At 41.9% G+C, this 26742-nt stretch overlaps 1 protein-coding gene across 5 annotated transcripts in view; it reads right to left on the bottom strand.

Moving 5' to 3' along the window:
• Positions 1 to 26742, bottom strand: part of XPO4 (exportin 4) — a 93278-nt gene that overhangs the window by 33715 nt on the left and 32821 nt on the right. For all 5 annotated transcript variants that reach the window (XR_009691305.1, XM_061133369.1, XM_061133371.1 and 2 more), the window contains 5 exons: positions 23284 to 23400; positions 22427 to 22579; positions 11300 to 11413; positions 6910 to 7067; positions 6535 to 6709 (listed from right to left, as the gene is read on the bottom strand). Coding sequence is in view for 4 of the 5 variants with exons in the window: in XM_061133369.1 (XP_060989352.1) it covers positions 6535 to 6709; positions 6910 to 7067; positions 11300 to 11413; positions 22427 to 22579; positions 23284 to 23400 (717 nt within the window). In the remaining variant the exon portion in view is untranslated. The remainder of the gene's footprint in view (positions 1 to 6534; positions 6710 to 6909; positions 7068 to 11299; positions 11414 to 22426; positions 22580 to 23283; positions 23401 to 26742) is intronic.

Below are 26742 nucleotides of genomic sequence, written 5' to 3'. Positions count from 1 at the left end.
TGTGGATGTTTGGTGAGGAAAGTAAAGTCCAATGCTGTAAAGAACAATATCACATAGGAACCTGGAATGTTAGGTTCATGAATCAAGGTAAACTGGACATGATCAAGCAGGAGATGGCAAGAGTAAAGATCAACATCTTAGAATCAGTGAACTAAAATGGATGGGAATGGGTGAATTTAATTCAGATGACCGCTGTATCTACTACTGTGGGCAAAAATCCCTTAGAAGAGATGGAGTAGTTCTCATAGTCAAACAGAAGAGTCTGAAATGCAGTACTTGTGTGCAATCTCAAAAAATGACAGAATGATCTCAGTTTGTTTCCAAGGCAAACCATTCAATATCACAGTAATTCAAGTTTATGCCCTAAACACTATCCTGTATGATTATACAGTGGAAGTGACAAATAGATTCAAGGGATTAGATCTGATAGAGTGCCTGAAAAACTATGGACAGAGGTTCGTGACATTGTACAGGAGGCAGTGATCAACACCATCCCTAAGAAAAAGAAATGCAAAAAGGCAAAATGGTTGTCTTATGAATTCCTGAAAGAAGAGAAGTGAAAGGCAAAGAGGATAAACCCAATTGAATGCAGAGTTCCAGAGAATAGCAAGGAGAGAGAGAGCTTTCTTAAGTGAACAAGCAAAGAAATAAAGGAAAACAATAGAATGGGAAAGACTAGAGATCTCCTCAAGAAAATTGAAGATACCAAGGGAATATTTCATGCAAAGATGCACTCAATAAAGGACAGAAATGGTATGGACCTAACAGAAGCAGAAGATATTAAGAAGACATGGCAAGAATACACAGAAGAACTACACAAAAAATATCTTAATGACCCAGACAACATCAATGGTGTGATCACTCACCTAGAGCCAGAATGCTGGAGTATTAAGTCAAGTGGGCCTTAGGAAGCGTCACTATGAACAAAGCTAGTGGAGGTGATGGAATTCCAGCTGAGCTATTTCAAATCCTAAAAGTTGATGCTGTTAAAAGTGCTACACTCAATATGCCAGAAAATTTGCAAAACTCACCAGTGGCCACAGGACTGGAAAAGGTCAGTTTTCATTCCAATCCCAAAGAAAGGCAATGCCAAAGAATGTTCAAATTCCATACAATTGCACTTATTTCACATGACACCAAGATTATGCTCAAAATTCTCCAAGCAAGGCTTCAGCAGGACATGGACTGAGAACTTCGACACGTACAAGTTGGATATAGAAAAGACAGAAGAACCGGAGACAAAATTGCCAACATCCACTGGATCATAGAAAAAGAAAGGAAATTCCAAAAAACACATACTTTTGCTTCACCGACTTCACTAAAGCCTTTGATTGTGTGGATCACAACGAACTGTGAAAAATTCTTAAAGAGATGGAATACCAGACCACCTTACCTACCTCCTGAGAAATCTGTATATAGGTCAAGAAGCAAGTTAGAACTGGACATGGAACAACGGACTGATTCCAAATCGGGAAAGGAGTACGTCAAGGTTGTATACTGTCACCCTGCTCATTTAACTTATATATGCAGGGTACATTGTGCAAAATGTCCAGTTCAACGAATCACAAGCTGGAATCAAGATTGCCAGGAGAAATATCTACAACCTCAGATATGCAGATGATACCACCCTAATGGCAGAAAAGTGAAGAGAAACTAAAGAGCCTTTTGATGAGGGTGAAAGAGGAGAGTGAAAAAGCTGGCTTAAAACTCAACATTAAAAAAACTAAGATCATGGCATCCGGTCCCATCACTTCATGGCAAACAGAAGGGGCAAAGAAGAAAACAGTGACAAACTTTATTTTCTTGGGCTCCAAAATCACTGTGGACAGTGACTGCAGCCATGAAATCAAAAGACACTTGCTCCCTGGAAGAAAAGCTATGACCAACCTAGACAGCATATTAAAAAGCAGAGACATCACTTTGCCTACAAAGGTCCGTCTAGTCAAAGTTGTGGTTTTTCCAGTACTCAAATACAGATTTGAGAGTTGGACCATAAAGAAGGCTGACCACCAAAGAAGTGATGCTTTCGAATTGTGGCATTGGAGAAGACTCTTAAGAGCCCCATGCACTACAAGGAGATCCAACCAGTTCATCCTAAAGGAAATCAGTCCTGAATATTCACTGGAAGGACTGACGCTGAAGTTGAAGCTCCAATACTTTGGCCACCTGATGCAAAGAGCTGACTCACTGGAAAAGACCCTGATGCTGGGAAAGACTGAGGGTAGGAGAAGAAGGGGAAGACAGAGGACAAGATGGCTAGATGGCATCACTGACTCAATGGACATGAGTTTGAGCATACTCTGGGAGATAGTGAAGGACAGGGAAGCCTGGCATGCTGCCATCTTTGGGGTCAAAAAGTGCCTAAAACATGACTTAGCAACTGAACAACAAGAAGAACCATTTGGACATACAGAAACAGTGGTTAATTTTGTTTATGAAAACACTGCCAAATGAAGTTTGGGGAAGAAAAGTTTCAGTATGTGAATCTGGTCTCCTTTTAACATGCATGTGAATTTCAGATTAAAATCTAGCATTACTGTACAATTTCAACTATATGACATTTAAAGGCCACACTTTGCAGACAAAGAAAAGATCCCTGGTTGCCAGGGAGGGGTGGGCTGGGGGCAGTAAGACTCCTCTGTGTGAAACCATAATGGCGGATGTACTCATCACACATGTCCACACCCATGACCCATACAACACAGGGAACCCTGACAAAGACATGGGCTTTGGGAGCTGGTGACAGTCAAGGTAGACTGACTATCAGGCCAGTAGTAGTCAGGTAGTCAGACAGACAGGTTCATCAACTGTCACACATGCACCCTCTGGTAGGATGTTGATGGTGGGGGAGGCTGTGTGTTGGGGGGGGGGGGGGGGCTGCGGTGGAAACTGTGTTTTCACTCCATTTGTTAGGAATCTAAAACTCTGCTAAAAAAATAAAGTATGCATGTGTGCCTAATGTCAGATACTGTAAAAGTATACCAGATAAAACCTGATGCCAGTGTGCTTCTAACATTTGACTGCTATGCTGCAGACAACTCCAGCAGACCTTTTTCTACAAATAGCAAAAAACCAACGTGACAACTCCAAATCATTTTCACAAAACTGGGAAACTCTCTCTTTGCCTGGGAGTATTGTCTTCATATATAAACGTGAGTTACCTGACTCAGTTAAGAAAAGCATTATGATCCACAGACATAAAGACTACAGTAAGTGGCTGTGGGCCATCAGTTCTCACATGGAGCCGCACCTCTAATGAAAAGCCTGCTGAATACTTGTTTCCTGTGCACAGCCAGGGGCTGCCTTCCTGCTCTCAGGAGGACTTGGGAAGGCGAGCACGCAGAACTATCGAGGTCACAGAGGGTAGAAAGGAGCCAACAGCACGGCCTGGCACCCTGACAGTGCTCATTAGCAAACACGACACAAAATCATTTGGCAGAAGTAACTTGCGCAATATAAACTATGCTTATGACAACAGGGGGAAACTCCAGGTAGTTGGAAGGGGGAAAGGCACCAGGGATATGCTGTAATATCTGCATGGCTGGCACAAAGCTGTTCATCTTATTATTCTTCACAATGTTTAGACACACACACACACACACACACACATTTAAGTTTTTACTTGACATGAACAAAATACTTCACAATAAGTTTAAATTTTATAGGCAGTGCCATAGCCCACAAGTCCAATGACAGATAATACATGTGTAATACATGTATCAGATACAGTGTAAAATAGCAAGCAAGGACATATGAAAGATTAAAGATGGAAAGAACTAAAACAGTCTGTGCCGTTGTTCATCTGCTACACTCTTTCTGGTATGCATGCATGCTAAGTCACTTCAGCTGTGTCTCCGTGACTGCATTCTTTGTGACTCTACGGACTATAGTCTGCCAGGCTCACTAGTCCATGGGATTCTCCAGGCAAGAATACTGGAGTGGGCTGCCATTTCAGCCTCCAGGGGATCTTCCCAACCCCAGTGTCTCTTACATCTCCAGCATGGGTAGCTGGGTTCTTGAGGTTCTTAACTACTAGCTTAACTACTAGCCCCTAGAAAGGGGCTTTCCAGGTGTAGCAGCGTATGAAGCAAAAATCACAACATAGAGAAAAAACACAGAAATGTTACAAATAAAAAGTCATGATCTCTCCATTTTAAAAAGAATTTAGGGACTTCCCTGGTGTCCAGTGGCTAAGACTCCATGCTCCCAATGCAGGGGGCCCAGGTTCAGTCCCTGGTTGGGGAACTAGATCCCTAAGGCTGCAACTAAAACTCCTCATGCTGCAACTAAAGATCCTGTGGGCTGCAACTAAGTCTAGGTGCAGCCAAACAAATATTAAAAAAAAAGAGAGAGAGAGAATTTAGAGAAGTCTCTGAATATCAAATGTAATAGAAATTAATTCATTCTCTTGTTTTTCTAGCCAGTCCTTACAGCACAGAATTAATTTGACTCAGAGCACCCATGTATATGACAGTGTTCCTGGCCTCTGAATAAATAGTCTGAATTATAACTTTTCAGAGAATTTTTAACGTTACACTCTTAGATTAACTTTTTCCTTTTGGAAACATACATGACTTTCCAAATTCTTAACGCTAAAGAACGTATTCATCAAACACAGTGCCTGGTGAAATGCAGGCGACAGATAAACGTCCACAGAACTGGGCTGACCCAGCAGCCCTCCTAAGGGCCAGTGTCGCTGGGACTCGCCCACCTGCCCTGAGGTGGCCAGGCCTCCTTACTCGAGTGTTCCCTTATGAAACCCTGGCCATTAGATCTAGTTGTTTCCAACAATAGTCTTGTAAGCAGTACAACCCTTGCCAATTTGGTTGCTATGAGTCATGGAAAGCATGAGACAAATCTTTTCCCTCTGCTTTTTTCAATGGATAACCAACTGTTTCTAACACCATTTTTTAAACGTCATAAACAGGTTAAAAGAAGTCGATTTGTTAAAAGGAAGGAAGACAGCACAATAAACATCCACTCTCTGCAAGGGCAGCCAGGCTGTCTGAGTTCCAATACTTCTATGTCAAACCTTGGCAGAAATAATGTTTTCCAAGTTGTTAGTCCCCTAGGAAAAATAAATAAATGCTCAAATTAAAAATCTGCAAACCAAAAATGTTACGTATCTTCCAACAATTCCTCTGTAAAATGGTTAGAAGATTCCTCAACCCACAGACAGACACTAAAAAGCAGCTGTGTTTCCCACACTTTCCAACACACAAATGTCCTCCTGGCCTGGCTCCTTCCCCATCAAACCACGGGGCGCCCACGGTGCAGACACAGCCACATCTGGGTTCTTCACGCTCTGACACCTCCAAAAAGGGACACTAAACACTTCCATGCATGTTGCCAGATCTCCAACAAAACAGCCGTTAGGACTTAACTTGAAATTCTGTCAGGTTCACAAATATTCTTACCCTTACAATCTTTGAAAAGGATTTACATTTCATAAAAAGAAAAATTAGTTTCAACAATAACTACTTTGCAGGGAAAAAAATCAATTACTTCCCAAGATTAATGGAGTTATTCACAGTAACGATTACACACACAGCTTTGCTGTCAAAAAGTTTAGTACATGTTTTCTAAATTAAATATAAAACTCGGAAGATAAGCATTTAAAATCTGTACCAAGAAACATCTCTGAGTACTGAACTGGTCTTCATTTTAATGTAAATTAAAATTTACTAAGGTATATTATTAAACCATAGCACCAAAAAAATTTTCAAGAGCATAGTCTAATCAAAATAAACAGGGTTACAATTATTTGAACCAAATTATATTTATGCAGTTTTCAGGTAAGCCCAAGATTTTTAAATTCTCAAGAAACACTTAAAATTACATATAGTCACAACCATACCATAAAGCTCACAGCACCCTTTGAACTTAATCAAATAGCTTAATATTAAAATGGGCTTTCAGCATACTATTTAATATAAACATTTCACTCCATCTCCTATATTCATGTACTAAATTATCTCAACTTAAAACCTTTAAACCAGGGCTAAAGTGGCTCGGTGGTAAAGAATCCTCCTGCCAACGCAAGAGACACGGGTTTGATCTCTGATCAGGGGAAGATTCCACATGCCGAAGAGCAACCAAGTCTGTGCACCAGAACTCCTGAGCCCTGTGGTCTAGAGCCCAGGATCCAAACAAGAGAAGCCATCACAATGAGAAGCTCAAGCACCACAACCAGAGAGAGGCCCCCACCTGCCACAAGTAGAGAAAAGGCCTATGCAGTCAAAAACAAATAACTAAAATTATAAGAAATAGACGAAAGTAATTAAAAATAATTACTTAGACCAATAAGGGAAGCCTGCGTGCTGCAGTCCATGGGGTCACAAAGAGTCAGACACAACTGAGCTGAATGTGATTTTAATCACAAATGTTTTAAAAGTCCTGTTTCCAAGCACAGATCGCCAAATAATTTGCACATATAAACAAGAACGCACGCCTTTAAAACAATGACTCGCTGTGAGCAGTGCTCAGCGGCCCTCACTGTGAGACGGACACCATGTGATAAGAGGAGCCACTTACCACTTCCTCCAGTGCAGCGCTGCGCCCGAAAGAGCAGGTGAGGTGCGTTAGGCAGTTGACGAAGGACGAGAACAGCTCTCGGGGGATGGCAGTCAGCACATTGCGAGGGAACACGGTGATCAGGTTGCTGATGATGCTGGAGATGCCCACAGCCTCAGAGTCTTCTATCTCGATCCTACGACCCAAGGTGTGGGCACCAGCGTTAAGTGGAGCAAGGGAAACTGGTTTCCATCCATTCACTCCAAAGGCACGTCTGTGTGTGCTCACTTCACATATAACTCTACTTCATAGGGTTAAGGGAAATCACTGGTTTCTCTTCCCCTCCACCATGAACCATGCAGGATAGCCAGGGCCGCTCCCAGCTGGGACACCTACCCGTTGATGGTGCCCAACAGGCCCTCGATGAAGTGGGAGAGGTAGTCCACCTGAGCGCCCTCATCAGGGAAGACAGGCCCGTGCAGGGACGCCAACTGCGCAAGGCACTGCAGCGAGTCCTGGGCCATGTCAGAATCCTCTCTGATCTTTCGATGTACCTGTTGGAAAGATGAGCTAATCCATAAAAATAAATTCCTCTTATTTAAGGGTCACGCCAAATGAAGGGAAAGAAAAATTCACTGCAGCTGATTATTTCTAGAAAACTGATTCCCAAGTTAAATTTGAAAATTGTGCCTCAGTGCACTGCTTGTTACAGGCCATGATTTTAAACGTATCAGTTAATCTTCAGTGGAGGGCTACCTACATTGTGAAAACTGAACTGTCTCCAGCCTATTGTGACAAAGAGAGAAACAGATGCTGTCCAGTCAGGCACACTGCTCCTTCTAAAAACAGCAAGGACGACAGTCGTCTGTATTATGCTAACTATGCCTCACCCAGGCTCCTGCTAAAGTTAGCGAAGTTCAGGCAGGAGTGTACAGATGGCACGCCGGTGGACACAGACAGTCACACTCAGAAAACCAGCGCATCCCTCCAACCCTAGGAGCGCGCTCATTCAGACAACACATAAACAGTCTTCCATTAACTCTGAGACTGCCTACAAGTTGTCCCAATCTCATTTTATGCTACATCACTGCAATTAATAAATTTAAAAAAATTTTAATTTTAGATTATATTTAAGTTCACTTTGAACCTCATCTAGATTTTACTTCAGTTCTGCAGTACTTATCTGAAACACCTGGCATACAGTATTCCAATGAAGGTCATTAATGTTCTCAGACTTAATAACCAAAACCACCCAGGAAAACGTGTTCAGAGAACTCACAGGAAACTTCTCGTCTTAACCCACCACACTTACTATGGCCATCTTCTACTTTCCACAAGCATTTCACTTTTCCAGCCCCCTTTCCCCTACACAAACCTCTCTGCTTTCTGAATGTCACAATGTATACATTTATTCTCCATGGGTTTCATGTTATTTCACTCTGACTCTACAAATCACTTACAAGTTATGTGAAGGCAGAATGTTTCCCAAGTATGCACTGGTGCAGGGTTGGGACACCGAGCACTTACACAACCCCAGTTCTCAGATGGATTCCACTAGCCTTCAATTCCCGAGCTTCTTAAGGTTCTAAGAAACTTAAAATATTAGAAACTTACCACAAGTCACAAAATTAATTTATCTACTGACATGTTACCCTCTCTGGTTTAGAAAAGGGGTTGGCAACCCACAGCCCATGGGCCAGACCTGGCTTCCTGCCTGCTTCTGTGTGGCCTGTGAGGTAAGAATGGTGTTTACCTTTGCATGTGGCTGGGAAAAACAAAACTGAAGAATGATACAGTATTTCAGGACATATGAAAATTACACAGAACTCATGACTTAACAGCTTTCAGGTCATTTTTGCTGTGTGCTTGTCTTCGGAGGGTAGAGTAGAAGCTGCCTTGGAGAACTCACGACCTGCGAAGCCCAGCAGCTCACCTGGCCAGGCCCTCCCTGGTCCAGAGCAACACAGTGTTTTTAGAAGTATATCCGGTGTTTTATATAAAGTTGATTAAAAGTACGATGCACAAGGGCATATATAAACTCTTACTTCAAGAACTTCTGAACACAACTTTCTCAAGCGCCTTATCTGAAGGCTGTAACTACATTTCTATCACTGTGTTTTTTAACCTTATCAACATTTAAATGTGACAGACAGCACAGTCTGGGGCCCCAGAGGGCTGCTTCATCAGCCAAGTGGTCGCTCGACCCTGGTCTAGAGCTGAGGAAGCAAAAGAAATAACCAATGTGGACCATGTCATGAAATAAATAAAATAAAATAAACCATCCTCAGAGCCTGACTTCACTGTTCGGGCTTATCTTTCCTGAAACATGAACCACATGTTCATGTAAAGCGCATGATAAATCAACGACTGATTCTTATGGAAGATGTAGATTCCTGCCCTTCTTCCATCACACAGGAGCTCTACCATATCTGAACTACGTTACACAACTTAAGACCCGAATCCAACACCTGAATAGGGGAAAACAGAGGGATAAAGAAAGGCTAAGTCCAGCCAAAGACCCAGAGAGGTGAGTGGAGAAGCAAGACAGGAAATACAGAGTAAAGAAAGGCTCATGAGTAAGACGCTGGGCTCTGTGGAGACACAGGCAATCAAAGATGTCTGTGGGCCTCCGGTCAAGTGCCTGGTGAGGCATGGGACCAGAAGGCTCTGGGACTGAACACAGACAAGGAGTGGGGCGAGACAGGCGATGAGCAGAAGACAAGTACGAGGAGATCGCACACGGCTGCAAAGCCGAGAGCTGAGACGGGACCACCAGTATCCACACAGCAAGCAGTGTGAAGAAGAGACCACGTGGAAGATCAGAAAGAAAAAACTAAGGAGAGGGGCTTCTCCAACACCTAGGGGAAAGGAGAAAACGGGATCAGTCGTCAACCTGCAAGGGCCGGAAGGCCATGCAGCCCCCTGAACCCAGAAGGGCCACATCCAGGTCTTGAGGCTGTGACACAATACATGCAAGTGCAGCAATCCAAACCTAGAGAAAAGGGACAACCTGTGGAAAAACGCTGGAAAGAGGCAATAAATTCACAGAATTGAAACTTAAAAAGTAACCTTAAAAAAAAAAAAGAAACAAGATTAGTCACTGACATTTTTCTAACAAATGACAAAATTACAATTGTTCATAAAGTGCATACTGTGAAAGTAACAGACCACAGACACAAAACTGTTAAAATAACAAAGCAAAAGGGTTAATTCTCAAGGCTGAGTGATTGCCCGTGGTGGCTCCCAGCTGACAGGGGCAGCTGCCGCCGTGTCTAGACAGCTGTTCAGGCCAGGAGCCACTTCCAGCACTGCCGGAAAGTTTTCTACCTTTTCAAAAACTGTTTTCAGTCAAATGAATAATACAGAGAATTGAACTTGGATCCATATCAAAACAATTTCTGCCCGAGGAGGCAGGCAAAAGAGTGTTAAAGTGTAGTTACAATCACCTTTGATACTGATACTGTTTTTACCCATTACTTCTCGGATTTAGAGGATAAAATGCAAGGTAATACTCAGTTTGAACATTTCCACAGAAAAATATTTTTATGTACACCGAGGGACGAATAACCTTGTTCTCGCTTTTTTAATATATACTATATGCCTACAATATTTTAAATGCTGTATAAATAGGCAAGCAGTTGTAAGGCTGGTGACTAGCATTTTTAAAACAAATGAAAAGGTAAACTATAATTAATGGTTGGGATTTAGCAAAATAGCTTATCATTTTTTTAACTGGTCTTTATTTGCACTTTTGTCCCAGTTGCTATAACTAATGTGGGTGTTTGCACTGTATCTGCAGACCGTCAGCATCCAACACACACACACACACACACACACACACACACACTCTCTCTCTCCCACACTCTATCACACACACACACACACACACGTATTTTCCCCAGCTTCTGCCTAGTACACTGGGGACTCTCTCGGGCAAAAATGGGAACACGTTCCTAACTTCGTTATTTAGCAAACAATAAGCAGGACTACTTAAAGCAGGGGTACAGCCGAAGTGAACTACTACTCAAGAACACTGACTTAGCCCATGGCTGGCAACAAAGTGCACTGCTCCAGGGAGCTCTTCTCATGTGGCCCACGGTCCCCAGGACTTCCTTGATTCTGCCAGGTCATGAGGTCAACACTCCTCTCAGCGCAGTGAGGGCAGTGCCTGCCTTCTCCACTCCCACTGCCCAACCCCCGCCTCCAACACACACACGTTCTACGTGTCAGTAATGTGATGGCAAAGCTGCAACCAACTGGACAAGGAGCAGAGGTGAGGGTTGGGCTAGGATGCCAGACATCAGCGCCATCTGCAAAAACGTCAACTAGCCACTCTCCTCACTAAAGGTTTAATTTGTTTTTAAAAATGTAGCTATTTGCTCACTGAAATGTTATTTATGTTACAATGTAGTCTGATATTGCTATTTTTAGGTGAATTAATAACTTATATTTTAAAGTTCTCAGTTTGAATTTTTAATATGGGAAATATAAATACTATTAGCTATAACCCACATAAACAAAAGCTCTTTGGGGTTCTCGATAATTTTTAAGAGTGTAAAGAGGTCCCAAGAGCAAACACCTTGAGCCCTATGACATTAAACCCATCCTAATTATATAACATTTTTATAAACCAGCAAAAACATATGATCTTTGTTTAAGCAGTATACTGATTAGAAGAGAACGCTTCGAAGGAGAAAAGCCATCTGTCTTGTTTCACTTAAGAGAAATACAGAAGCTGGCATTTCCATGGAACCCTTCTGGCAGGGGTGAGGGGGGAAGGACTTACGGTAAAGAACAGCTCCATGACCTTGCTGTTCAGAAGGGCCTCCCGCCAGGACTCTGTCGGCTTCAGGAGCACGTTCTGTGAGGACTCAAACATGGCTATATAATGTCTGCCCAGTGATCTGGGGTCAAGGTCAACCACAATAACATTCCGACTTTGTCTAAAATGTAAGCCTAAATATAACAGAGCCATCCAGAAAGAATGTAATGGAAACAGTTTAAGCCTCTTCACATATGCTACACAATTCCTGCCTGAAGCTAAGGAATAAAAGGCATTAAGTGCTGGAAAAAAAAGAATGCTACAGGAATGCAGATAGCAGTTCCATTATAATTATATGTCACGCTGCAGGGATAGGCGATCTGAGTGGTGGCAACAGAAGGAAACCAATGCAAAACAGATGCCAAAACACAGGCAAAGAAAAAAGAAAAATCAACTTCTGCATTTTTATCCCATCACTTCCCTCCAGGATTTTACAGCAGCTAAAACTACTTATACAAAGTGCAAGTCTCATACAGTCTGCTTGGAAAAACAGCATTTTCCCCAAAGAAATACATTTTCTGGGAAACAAAAAAAGAGCATAGTAAGAGCAAATACACGTGGTGCTGAAGGAGAACAAGTCCCACACATCAGAGCATTTGACCTCACACAAAGAAGTTATCTGTTTACACAAACTCTATCTCAGGCTAAAAACCAACGTTTACAGTGTTCAGGCGTTCACTGTTGGCTGCTTCACACAGAACCCTGTCCGCGCCACAGAGTCACCACGACACACCTGCAGGTGTCTGTGAGCAGAACTCACTTGGTGACACGGACAAAGTCACTGAGGGTGTGAGAAAGGAGAAGGCTGTGTGGGCACAGAGACAGCGCTGCACCCCGTCTGCACGAGCTAAGTGCCCACAGACGTATGTCAATTAGGCCACATGCTCATCGCCCAGTGAGAAACTTCAACAGGTTATCCAAAACTACAGGTTGCAAAAATCAGATATAAGTTCAAATGCTGTATTTCCATTAAAGCCCAAATCATTAACAGAGAACATTACAGGCAATGCTCTGGAAATGTTTTAGAAGATTTTTGCTTAATAAGTATCTAATCTCACTCTGTATCTTAAGAGCAAGGAGGGGCACTGAGAGTTCCTTCAGAAAAGAAGCCATTGCTTGCTTCTGAAAAGTCACCCCAGAAATGGTCTGCCTTCACGTGACTGCTGAAAAGTGAAACTCAAACCAGGTTCCGTCCAGCTCACTTTCCCCTTCCTCTGTCTGCCCCCTCGTGGAGTCGGGAGCAATGGGGACTCTGTGCATGGTGGGGAAGGCACCACCTCCTCCACGACCTCGTCCTCTCACAGAGCTCCCATTTGGGGTAAGGCTCCACCAGAAGGGAACACAATGACTGAGCACTAGGTCTCCCCACGAGCTGTCTACAAACGGGGCTTGATCGCCCTTTAGAGAAACACACTGACATGTCTGTGGTGGACTTATCTGATGTCTAGGACGTGCCTCACAATAATCTGGGGCTGGAAGAGCACACATGAAATAAAGCTTACAGCTGTTGAAGCTGCGTGTTCTATTTCTGTGCATCTTTGGAATTTTCCACAATAAAAGGTTGGGGCATAAAACAAGGAGGCTCGAACACATGAAATAAAGCACCTGCATAAGGCAATAAAGTTTTTGTACTTTACTAAAAATACTTCACTTACTCTTTTCCAAGTTAATTTCCTTAATTTGCAATGTCCCATTTTTGCCAACTAAAGGCAATTTGGGGGTATTTAAATTGTTCAATAATGAAAAATATTTATTAAATACTTACACTGAGGACTATGTTGAGCAAAGATGCACAAAAAAATTACAACAATTTCATTTTATTTTTTTAAGGAGTCACAACCTGACATTAAAATGGTAATAAACTGGTATCTGTTGGATATCCAAATCTAATACACAAAATATATGTGCATAATCACTATACACTTTCAATTAGGAAAATAACAGAACTTAATATGCTATATGCTAAGGTGTCAAGATTCTACTTCACATCAGGGGAGTTGTGCGACAGACTCACTGAGCCTGATAGAATGGTCAGGTCACTTGCCCTGGGTTTTATTCACACAGCCGCCCAGGCAGAACAAACGCATGCAGCTCTCGGGTGAGGAGTAGTGGAGGTCCCTGGAAGGCCCAGCACAGAGTGGGAGCACTGGGGGCAGAAGCAAAGAGGGCGCTTGTGGACTCTGATAGCCCTGGACACATGGAAAAGCTCATTTCAGCCTGCCAGTTACAAACCAGCAAGGGCTTCATCCAGGTCCTTTGGTAAGTGAGAGGTGATAACGTGAAAAATAAGTATTACAAAAGCAAACAAGACCTAGACCAAGACAGCTGTTCAAGTCTCCTTCCTATCTTTCAATTACGAAGAGCGTATGCTCCATAAATAGTTGTAGATATCAGTTACTCATATTAAGAGGAAACAGGTAAAAGTTTGAGAGAGGGCTTTTTTCCAGATATGAAATGGAATTACATGCAATGGCTCACCTAAACATCAGGTGCAAAATAATCCTCAAATCTTTTACTTTCAGTGTTAGCTTCTCTTGATCTTAGCTGGTTTTAAACACACTGATTCCTGAACCCAGTCTCTATGGGAAAATATCCTTAAAAAGCTGACAACCAGGCTGGTTTTAGAATTGTCATTTCTTACATGTTCTCCACAGCACAAGAAGACCTCAGACTTTAATATCGGGCACCATCAGAAAATACTTTTTCCCAACAAGTATTTTAAAGTTCCAGGTAAGTTTTGTTTTCTAACTCCAAACCTGGAAAGGCTCTTTATCTCTGCCGTGATTCTTGCCTTCTGCTGAGAAAGCTCACTGGTAACATGCCTGGCCAAGAGGCAGGCTGACTGTTCCCCGAGGAGTTGCTCTAGATCCCACAGACTAACCTACCTTCTCTCTACTGCTCAGCTGAGCACCACCACCTAACACCAGGTGTTCACAGAAGAGTGAACATGTGCTCCAGTTTGTACAACAGGACACAATCCTATGACTCAGTTATAAACAACATCTCTACTAAAATAACATAATTATCCTCAGACACATTTTAACACGAACTTAAAATAAAAACAACAAAATGAAACAAATTTTTAAAAATGCTATTCTAACAAGAAACACATTCTTAGCACACTGTCCTGTGAAACGGCTGCAGTTGCTGCCTGTGAAAGCAGAGAATAGGGACCCCTGTGCTGCCTAAAATACTGCTATTAAGAATGTGTACTCACACCACAGTTCAACTAAAAAGCCAGTTAGAACCGTATCACAGCGTGAACACACCAGTCACCCGTAGATCTGGACCGTAACTGCAGACTCAAAATAACATAGAGAATTAAGGTAATTCAACTTTTAATTTGGCATTACCAGTTACTTATGTCTGTATCTATGTATAAGTGACCCCGAAATACACTTCTCCCAGATAATTCTTAATGTAGAATACTTTAAAAACAAAAGGAGAAGACCATCATTAAGGTTCAGAAATCTAGCACTTTTCCTCTTAAGAAAGTAATTTTAAATGATTTAAAATTTAAATGAAGCAGTATTTCCCCTTCTTTTCCAGTTTTGTGCCTTTATTCTTCCTCTTCTGCGACCATCATACCCCTTCTTTCCATGATTCCAAAATCTTTACCTTTTTCAAGTTCTTGTTTAATAATTTGTGATTCTCTTCAAACCTAGTCTATGATATACAAATGGTAATCACACTTTTCTTTTCCTGATAGACAAAAGTAAGTTTTCCCAAAAAACTATTACACAAAGCAAGAGTCTCTAACAGTTTTAGCAAAACAACAGGTTCCTTAGATAGGAAAAAGTTGCAAAAGTCTCAGTTTACAGCACTACTTTAACAGCTGTGTCATAATATCAATATTATATTGCTTTATCTTTTTATTTAAATACATTATCAATAAAGAGAAGTGTGATAATGAACTGATCATTTACTAAATGATCGTTTATTATATACCAGTCAGATTTTAGGAGACATACAAGTCAATCTGGTGATTAAAAACATTAAATAGCAATCATTTACCAAAATTCAAATCAGATTTTAAACCAAGAATTTTCTGGGGCTATGGCTTTACATATTTTTTTAAAATAAATACTAAACTCAAGTAATTAATATTTTGTATCAGAACCATTCATTTGTGATCAAATAAAATTCAACCCACATGACAGACACAGGGAGCTGCTTTCAGCTTTTAATAATCCCACATTAAAAAAAAAAAATCTGTCATCATGTCAATGTCACTTCACCTTCCCGTGTTTTCACCAACTTTGCAAACAGGAGCTACAGTACAAGGAATCCCGTGTCCTTGGACACACTATAAGCCCCTCTCCGAGCAAGGCTGCAATGCTGAAGTGGAAACCCAGTGTCTTCCAAGCTCTGCGCTCTCAGTCCCCTGGAAATTGGTCACAGCTGGAGGCTAACTGCGCACACGGTGTAGAATTAACTCTCCGACTCCTGGCCTTCCTCCCGCGGAGAGTTTACAGAGCTCTAAAGCTCTCCTCGGGTGAAGCTCACCCGTCCAAGCAACCAGAGGCACCAGCACCTGGCCGGCCCCGGGACCGCCGGCCAGAGCCTCACACACCGAAAAGCCAGGGGCACAGAAGTGTCAGCAGATAAACCAGTCACGTCTTCTGCCTCAACCACACAGCGTGACCCTAACTAAGTACAGGCTCTTAACACAAAGGGAAGGTCACCCTGGAAACACACATGCAAATGAGGTCCTGTTCATCTGCGGACCCCTTGACTCCTTCTGCACAGAATCACCACGCAGTGGGGACCAACAGCAAAGCAACAACTCCACAGCTCACACCACAGCGACAAGTTACCCTCCAACAAACGTGGAAAGGCTAGACTCTTAGCAGCTTGGCCGTGCAAGCACCTCACAGCACAGGGAGCTCTCGCAGCAACCTCATGCACATCTTACAGAAGGAATACCTTAACTCCCCCATCTGCCCGCACTCTTTGTCCCACCTCATTAGTAAAATGAAAAATTTCAGAAGCAAGGGGAAGCCCAGTTTTTCTCCTGACATATTTAATCTCCATTGGTACTACTTTTTCTAACAACAAAAACTGCTATTTCTGGCACAGCACAGAACCATGGAGCCCAGTCTCACACAGCACTTAGTCCAAGGGACCAAAGTCCTTTGAAATAAAGGAGAACTGACCTCACCTGAAAGTATTCCAAAGCCTTGCCTCCAAATAGCAACGTCGGCTTTACTGGAAATCCTAGAGTAGGGGAAGTTTCTGTACCCCGTTACTATCTTATGATCCAGTTAGCTTCCCCAAGAGCTTGAGCCGAAAAATTTTACCAAAACCAAATCGGATCCACAAAAATAGAATACCAATAAAAGGCAGTGTAACCAAACTAAAAAAAGAATGACTACTTATGCCAACATACCACACATACCTGCCAAGCATTCTTATTACAAAACGACATTGTCATCTCTGATGAGCGTTGCCAACACCCGAGCGTTTATGGACACTAGGTGAGCTGACGGCTAAACAGTGTCAGCAGCAGAGAGAGACACCCGAGGCCTGAGCGAAGACTGTTGAGCTGCCCGCTCAGTAAGCAGGACGCACGCACGTGTCAGGCATCTGTCACCGCAAGCTGGACGCTGCACGGAGCTGACCACCCAGCAGCAGGACACAGCCGCGCTTCCCTGCGCTCCCAGAAAAGCAGCAGACAGGCACTGCTCAACACACTAAGGAAAGGAACGTGACACCTGAGAAGTGGGCCAGTGGGAGAAAAGCACGCACAGTGTGCACGTCAAAAGCCACAGCAAAGTAAACGTGGCACGACCAGGGTGCGGGACGGAGGGACGGTCAGGAGGCAGAGAACTCCACGTGCAGAGGCCCAGGGCAGAAGGAGGCAGGGCCCACGGGGGCAGCGCATACTTTTCAATGGGGGTGGAGGTAAGACAGAGGACCCAGGACAAGGATGCTCCCTTTAGAAAATAATAATCCGAAAAAACGAAAGCAGGTGGATTTCACCTCAGATCTTTAAAGACAGTGAGCCCAGAGTGGCTGTCTGTGACATCTGCCAAACTGCAGGAGCTACAGGCCTTGCACCGCCAGGCCTGGAGTGAGGACACCTCCATAAACCACTTCTGTGCATATGAAACCTACATGTAAATCCTTAAAAAAAAACAAAAAAAACAGTTTGCAGAAGACATGTACACAAAAAATCCAAAAACAATCCACTAAAACTATTTTTTGAGCTAATAAGCAGGTTCAGCAACGTTATATGGTACAAGATCAATATACAAAAACTTGTATTTCTATGTACCAGCAATAAACATCAGCTATTTGTAACTGAATTAAAAAAATTAAATACTCAGAATAAATTTAACAAAAAAAAGTATAAACTTATACTCTGAGAACTATTAAAAGAGAGTTGAAAGAAAAAAAGAGACCTAAAAAGTAGAAAGACATCCCATGTTCATGGATTTGAAAACTTAATATTTTGCCACTTGTTAACATGGCAACTCTCCTCAAACTGATCTACAGATTTAACATAATTCCTATCAAAACCCAAGCAGGCTTTTTTGAAGAAATTGATAAACTGACCCTAAACTCCAAATGGTTACAAAAAAAGACACAGAGAAGACAAAATAATCTTGAAATACACTATTACATTTACAGTCAGGTGATTTTACACATGGAGACCAAAGAATTCAACTGAGAAAAAAATACCTTTATAATAAACTATTCAGGAACAACAGGATATTACATGTAAAATCCCATTATACCTTATATTAACACCTCCACAAAACTTAAAATGGATAATAGACCTCATGCATGATAGACCTACACACAAGGGCCAAAACTATAAAACTCTTAGAACAAAATAAAGGATTGAATCTTTGTGACCTTTAGAACAAAGAACCGACACAACTCAACTTATTATAAATCTACAAAAATCAAGACAATATGGTTTTGGAGAAAGAACAAATAGATCAATAGCACAGAACAGAGAAACCAGAAATAGACCTACAGACACATAGTCAAATGATCTTTGAAGAAGACTAATACAATGAGGCAAAAAAAGTCTTCTACAAAGGCTTAGTTACTGGATATTCATATACCAAAAAAACAGAATCAAGACACAGACCATATACTTTTCACAAAAGTCAACTCAAACTGGATCACAGACCTAAAGGTAAAAAGGGAAAACTGCGAGGGACTTCCTGGCAGTCCAGAGGTTAAGACTCCATGTTTTCCACGCAGAGGACACAGGTTCAACCCTGGTCGGGGAACTACAATCTCACATGCCGTGCGGCGCAGCTGAGAGAGAAAAAAGAGAATCTTACAAAACTCCTAAAAGACAATATAGGAGAAAATCTAGATGATCTTGTGTTTGGCTGAATAACAAGGCATGATCCACGTTAAGAAAGAACTGATATGCTGGACTTTACTAAAATTAAACATCCCTGATCTGTTCAACTCAATATACTGAGTTAAATGTGATCATTAGATCTTTTACAAGGTATAAAACTAACCATTCAACTCCTGCTCAGTTTCCTAAACAGTAGATCTCCAAGAAATGGCCAAAATTAGAAATTATGTCAGAACTGGGTTCCTTGCAACTAATTTTCTTAATCAGCACTGACAATATATTAACAATTAAGATGTTCAAGCTGAATTTAGAAAAGGCAGAGGAACCAGAGATCAAACTGCCACCATCCACTGGATCATCGAAAAAACAAGAGAGTTCCAGAAAAACATCTACTACTGCTTTATTGACTATGCTAAAGCCTTTGACTGTGTCAATCACAACAAACTGTGGAAAATTCTTCAAGAGATGGGAAAACCAGACCACCTGACCTGCCTCCTGAGAAATCTGTATGCAGGTTAAGAAACAACAGTTAGAACTGGACATGGAACAACAGACTGGTTCCAAATCAGGAAAAGAGTACACTCAGGCTGTATATTGTCACCCTGTTTATTTAACTTATATGCAGAAATGCATATTAACTTATATGTAGAAATGCATGAGAAATGCTGGGCTGGATGAAGCACAAGCTGGAATCAAGATTGCCAGGAGAAATATCAATAACCTCAGATATGCAGATGACACCACAATTTATGGCAGAAAGCTAAGGAGAACTAAAGAGCCTCTTGATGAAAGCGAAAGAGGAGAGTGAAAAAGTTGGCTTAAAACTCAACATGCAGAAAATTAAGATCATGGCATCCAGTCCTATCACTTCATGGCAAATAGAAGCAGAAACAATGGAAACAGTGACAGATTTTATTTTGGGGGAACTCCAAAATCACTGCAGATGGTGACTGCAGCCATGAAATTAAAAGATGCTTGCTCCTTGGAAGAAAAGCTATAACAAACCTAGACAGCATATTGAAAAGCAGAGACAGTACTCTGTCAACAAAGGTCCATCTAGTCAAAGTTATGGTTTTTGCAGTAGTCATGTATGGATGTGAGAGTTGGACTATAAAGAAAGCTGAGTGCCAAATAATTGATGCTTTTGAACTGTGGTGTTGAAGAAGGACTCTTCAGAGTCCCTTGGACTGCAAAGAGATCCAACCAGTCCATCCTAAAGGAAATCAGTCCTGAATATTCACTGGAAAGACTGATGCTGAAGCTGAAGCTCTAGTACTCTGGTCACCTGATGCGAAGAACTGACTCATTTGAAAAGACCCTGATGCTGGGCAAGATTGAAGGCGGGAGGAGAAGGGGACAACAGAGGATGAGAAGGTTGGATGGCATCACCTACTCAATGGACATGAGTTTTAGTAAGCTCTGAGAGTTGGTGTAAGCTCAGGGAAGCCTGGTGTGCTGCAGTCCATGATGTTGCAAAGAGTTGGACACGACTGAGCGACAGAACTGAACTGAACTGAGTTTCATTCCACTGCCATAGTCTTTGTCCTACATTTGGGCTAATCCACTCAAAGGAAGAAATGCTTGACTGCAGTTCCTGGGCCAGCGGACGGCTGTACAGGAACACACAGGCAGAGAGGCACCCCTTGTGCGTCGTGACAAAGGATCCCGTCCCGCAAGACTGAGGCTCACTTTTCTTGACACAAGGAGAGCTTGCCTTCAGCGACACTGCAGTCCTGCTTATCATTTTCAGATGACAGGTCCTCCAAAGCCCTCACTACACTTTATAAAAACATTTTCTATGTGTGTATTTTTAAACAAATTATGTTTCCAAACTCCCAGAGCACTATTTCCCCGTACAAAACAGTTATTCTTCAGTCAACTGAATTTTCCCGTAAAACAGAGACTTTAAAGTTGGCTACAATATACACAGCGTAACTTTCCTTGATTTTCCCACATATCATTAATGTTTTGATAGTTCCATATGGCCTGTTACTTTTTCAATCTGTCCCAAAGTTTTTTAATATCTTTCGTCCTCTCCACCAGATCTTCCTGGTGGCTCAGACAGTAAAGTGTCAGCCTATAATTCGGGTAGACCTGGGTTCAATCCCTGGGTTGGGAAGATCCCCTAGAGAAGGAAATGGCAACCCACTCCAGTATTCTTGCCTGGAAAATCTCATGGACAGAGGAGCCTGGCAGTCGCAGGCTCCTCTGGAGCCCATGGAGTCGCAAAGAGTCAGACACGACTGAGTGACTTCACTTTCTTTCTTTTCCCCTCAACCCCCAATAAAAACTGGAGCAAAACTTAAGATTGCAAAACACAAACGGGAAATGTTTTTCAAAGCAAACCTAAGGTAATACATGCCCCCTAACAATCAAAAGGAAAATACTGAAAATATAAAGCTGATTATTAGGAGAAAGAGGACTCGAGACTAGGATGGTAAGGATTAACCTCCCTGTGAGCTCTGCCCCGCTCACTGTGACCCACTCTGGGCAAGAGTTCTGGGGACTCATTCCCCTTCCCAGCATCTGACAGCTCGCATTCTGTCACATAAATGGAGTAGCCCCCCCACCAAACTCCCAGTTTACAGCCCAGGGGACGAATGAGTTCCCATCTGTGCAGAGTCCCCAGTGCATCCTCATGTCTGAAATGGTTGGTTCTCTACGTCCGTCTGCTCTTTTCTCCTAAACAGACCCCCATCCTCCAAAAAGGGACTAACACACGGAGAACAGGTTAAATGAAACACCGTGTAACTTCCTGTACTGTAAGGAACAGATCAGATCAAGGAAAAGAGAGCACAGCACAGACAGACAGCTGATCAAGCAGACGCCTACGAGCTCAGCAAACATGTGCTAGCTACCAAGAGTGCTGTAAATGCATCCTCTTGTTCACTCATAGCCCATGTCCCCATTCTACAGGTGGATACAGTGAGACTCAAAGGAGTAAGTAACAGGCCTGAGATCGGCTGAAACTCGAGCCTGGATCTGTGACTCAACTAGGATGCATGTTACTGCTTTGTCTATCAAGTGAGCAAATGTGCTAGAAAAGCAAATCAAACTCTAAGGAACAGCAGCAACTCATTTAGAACAGTTCTAATAGCAGTTCTAACACACAAGTATCTCTACTTAAGTAAATAATTAAAAAGCAGATACTTTGTGTCTATAATATAGTCCATTTAAACTCTGTACTACTAATAATGTGCTGTGCTTAGTCCTGTCTGACTCCTTTCAATCCCATGGACTGTAGCCTGCCAGGTTCCTCTGTCCATGGAATTCTCCAGGCAAGAATACTGGAGTGGGTTGTCGTGCCCTCCTCCAGGGGATCTTCCCAACCCAGGAATTGAACCAGGGTCTCCTGCACTGCAGGTGGATTCTTTACCAGCTGATCAAGTGGAGAACTCCCAACTAGCCTTAAGGAAAGTCAGCCACAATCTGAATGGAATCACAGGTTACAGGAGAAAATGACTGGGTTTCTTCATAAAATCCCTCCCTACCAAGGTGTGCAACTACCCCTTGGTTAGCAACAGCCCGGTGATGTACCACTCTTCCATGTATTCAACCCTCTTCTACAAAGTCATAAATGAAACTTTAAATGTCCTAAGTATTCCACTGCACTGTGGTAACATAAAGTAAAATTCCATTTCTAAAAGGTTCTTCTTCTCTTTCAAAAACATGTTCTCTTGACCTACAGAGACACAGTGCCCTCAGCTACAAAAGTCATGCATGACCACGGCCACATGTCAGCCTGCAGAGGCTGGAAGGATATGGTTTGGAGGCAGGAAGTTCCAGCTGAGGACGTGGTTGGCCAGGGCGAGGTAGCGCTGGAACACAGACGACATCTGGGCGCTAAGGTGCTCCCGCTGGCTGAACTCCTGCAGCACCTGCACCGTCAGCAGGAAGATCTGGCGGAGGTCTTCCTCCTGCAGTCAATTAACCACACGTGCGCTGGTCAAACGCTTATACAAAATACATTCCCTTTTAGAACCATAAAAGCAAACAAACAGAAACCTTAAAATTTCCAATGGAAAGCATGACTTCTTTAAAGACACCTTCCATTTTTAGGCCTGCCTGGAAGTTACATCGCAGAATGCTCTCAAGTGATGCCATCTGAAGACACCACCGTCACTTACAGGCCACTCTCCAGAGAAGCAGGTCTGAGGTGAGAGCCAGTGGCTTCAGCGTGAGCCCTCCGACTGAAACCAGTGTCTTCACATAACTCACTTTGGAGTCAAATAATACACACAAAACAAAGAGCCCACGCCATCTGCAATAACACTGAAATACACAGCCCTTTCTGGCACACTGCCAGGCCTATTTTTAAGACCAGCAGAATCCCACCAACTGAATTAGTTCTATCTAAACACAATACGAACAAAATTAATAAGCTGAGGATCTTAATAGTAGTATTTCTGTTTTAAGACTAGAATTAAACAAATAACCTTAAATCATCAACTACATTCACCAAAGCTATCGCTTTACTGTATCCTATGAAATCACAACACAAATTTTCACATACAGGCTATCATTCAACTAGATAAAAGAAACATTCTCACTCCACTAGAAACAAATTGACTAAAAAGTGAATGATCTAATGATTAAAACATAAAAACAAAAATAACAGTACCTGGAAAACTCTTTTGCAGTTGCCATGGAACTCCATACTCAGTCCAATGTTGCTCGTTTTACTTGAACTTGAGAATTCACTCAACAGTGCAGTGAGAATTGAACAGGCCAAAGTTTGCTGTAAGTATTCGATAACAAATGATCGTGAGTCACTGTTTTCCCATGCTTGGTTTCAATACAATATCTGTTCAACATAATGAAATGCTTTTATCTCTGGAGCACCCATTGTATCTTCTGCCACGAGAAAATCACACACAACAGGGTAAAGATGAGCTCGCCGCTCCCTGTGGCCTTGGAATTGTGGATACATCAGCTCACCCCAGTTATGGGAGACACTGAGCCTGGCACTCAGGACGCCCTCCTACTGCTCCTCAACCACAGTATAAATGATTGATATTTAATGCATTATTTCTTTTGATTCACACAATCCATATCCCCATTTGACATTTGAAAGAAGTGAGAGTCAAAGGGCAAGTCATCAAGGCCAACTGAGTTTTGAACCCAGGTTTGTCTGACTCTAAGTTCTGATGACTGTAACCTGTATTTCCAAACAAAAGAAAAGTGAAACAGATTTTAGAGTCTCCAAAATATTAACCAGGTAGTATTGCTGAGTTTTTGTAACTGAAAACAAAGATTTTCCTTCTCGGTAGCTATATCAACAGGCCCAACTATCAGCTCACTGCTTTTACTCACAGTGTCAAGGTACCATGACAGGGACGATACCACTTACTCTGGCAAGTTTCCAGAGGTTACACAGAAATATGCACACTACCCACAGAAATATGCACACTACCTCTGAACAACCCAAAGATTAAAGTCAGGACGATACTATTTATGCTGCTTATACAACAGCTGAGCACAGTCCTACCCGCCCACCAACTGCAGCATCTCTGCTCAGAAATGCTTCTGATGTCCGTACCTTGACCTTACAGATACTTGTTTCGGCAATCTTAGCAAATACACATAAAATTAAATTCCTAAAGATTACCACACATTGATACTTGTTGAAGATGAAAGATGGCTACACAGGTGACCACTATACTACCCATAGTGTACTTGTACACTTTTGTAGTATTGGTATGTTTTTGCACATGTCTAAAATTTTCCTCAAAGAAAACGCAAAAAAGAAATAAATTCCTATTGGCCTCTAAATCTTAACTGGTAAGTATGATGTATAATTAACAATTATGATAGCACACTGACCCAGAGATTCAAGCAGCTTGTCAGACTTTTCCATACCAGAAAGCCCTAACAACATGGATTACGTGTGAATACCCTCAGGAATCCCGGGGTGCACACACCCGACTGCCTTTGACAGTAAGTCCTCTGACTATAGATATAAAGCTTAAAGACACACACATTCACTTTGTAACTGTACTTCAAAATACACTTATGTTATAACATTAAAATATCCCCTTTTACCCAATCTTCAAGAAGAGTGTGTAAGTTGGACTGCCTTTGCAGGGACCCAGGCACAGGGGAGAAACGAGCGTTCAAAGCTTCTCTCAAAGCGACAGCTGACCACACTCCCTTCATCTCACAGTTGAAAGGGGCACAGACATGCACCAAGTGCAACCATCTTCATGTTTAGCTAACAAAACTGGTTGAAAAACTGGCTTTCTTTTAAAATAGTGATTAATGATCGAAGTGCCAGCAATCAAAAGTTCACAGATACATTTAAGTAGCATTGGGATCAACGATGAATGTAGTTTTTAAATACGGCTAGGTTCTGGTAGGGAAAGTGGGTAGTAGTATTAAATACAAATTAATGAAATTCAAAAGGAAAAGTTAACTTACAAGGATGTATCATGATGAGTTACAAGATCCTATGATTCTGAAAACAATTTTCCCCCATACTTTCCACTTTTCTCTTACCCCTTCTAAATAAGACTTCAGTACACAGAAAGAACACTATGAACAGAAACCTAAATGTTTAAGAAAACATGTCTTACTGAAAAACAGAAAGTAATTTTGGAATCTCAGGTGAAATAATCAATCTACTGAAAACAGGACTGATGCACAAGTTATTCAAAAACATGCAAACTGAAAAGAACCCAGAAGCACTCGTTAAATATAAACTTATCATCTTTACAAATTATCTATATTAGTTTTGCACAAGTAATCTACAACTTGCCACAAATTGTTTTTTAGTGCCAGATTATTTTGTTGTTCAGCTAAGTCCTGTCCAACTCTTTGCAACTCCATGGACGGCAGCATGACAGGTTTCCCTATCCTTCGCTATTTCCTGGAGTTTGCTCAAACTCATGTCCATTGATTCGGTGATGCCATCCAACCATCTCATCCTCTGCTGCCCACTTCTCCTTCTGCCCTCAATCTTTCCCAGTAACAGGGTATTTTCCAACTGAGTAGGTTGGCTCTTCAAATCAGGTGGCCAAAGTATTGGAGCTTCAGCTTCAGTCCTTCCAGTGATTATTTAGGGATGATTTCCTTTAGGATTGACTGGTTTAATCTCCTTGATGTCTAAGGGATTCTCAAGAGTCATCTCTAGCACCACAGTTCAGAAGTTTCAATTCTTCAGTGCTCAGCCTTCTTTATGGTCCTACTGTCATGTCCATGCATGACTACTGGAAAAATCATAGCTTTGACTAGATGGACCTTTGTTGGCAAAATGATGTCTCTGCTTTTTAATATGCTGTCTAGATTTGTCATTGTTTTTCTTCCAAGGAGCAAGGGTCTTTTTATTTCATGGCTGCAGTCTCCATCCACAGTGACTTTGGAGTCCAAGAAAATAAAATCTGTCATTGTTTCCACTTCTTCTCCAAACTATATTCACCTCAAAACAGCATAAACTACAACCATATATAAATGTTTAGTAACATAACTCACTTTGTTTGAGTACATGCTGACTGAGCATGTACTCACAATAAAGCTTTATTTTTATGTGAAATAAGCACTTCCTGGGAGTACGAGCACGGGTCTGTGGTAAGCGAGTGAAGGAGGCAGGAGCAGGGAGAGGTGAGGACCTTCCTGAGGCCACTCCAGCAGAGGAGAAGGAAGCATGCTTAAAAGTCAGTCTCCTTTAACCACAAGCCTCAGCAGACACACAGGGAGTCCCCAGTGGGATGGTATTGCTTTTGCAACATCCCAGCACAACGGAGACTTTCACACCAATAAAGTACAAATTCACCCATAAAGGAAAGTGTATTCTTAACCCTGGATTGGCCAAAAAGTTCATAAGATGTTACGGGAAAATGGGAATGAATTTTTTAGCCAACTCAATACATAAGTAAAAACAAACTACATTCTTATTGTAGACTTAAGTTTGTTGACCATAAGAATATTTTGTTTTTAAATTAATTTTTCTTCCTACAAAAATAACCACTGAGAGGTTACTACTGTAATGTGTTTACTGCTTTCTAATTTTTAAGTGCAGTTATACATTATTTATTATAATACATTACCATTATCCCAGTGTATTGTTTTATATTCTACCTTTTCC

This window comes from Dama dama, chromosome 30, assembly GCF_033118175.1.
Source record: "Dama dama isolate Ldn47 chromosome 30, ASM3311817v1, whole genome shotgun sequence".
NCBI classification, from domain to species: Eukaryota; Metazoa; Chordata; class Mammalia; order Artiodactyla; family Cervidae; genus Dama; species Dama dama.
Note: the sequence above shows the minus strand (reverse complement) of the source record. Positions and strands in the feature narration are given on the sequence as shown.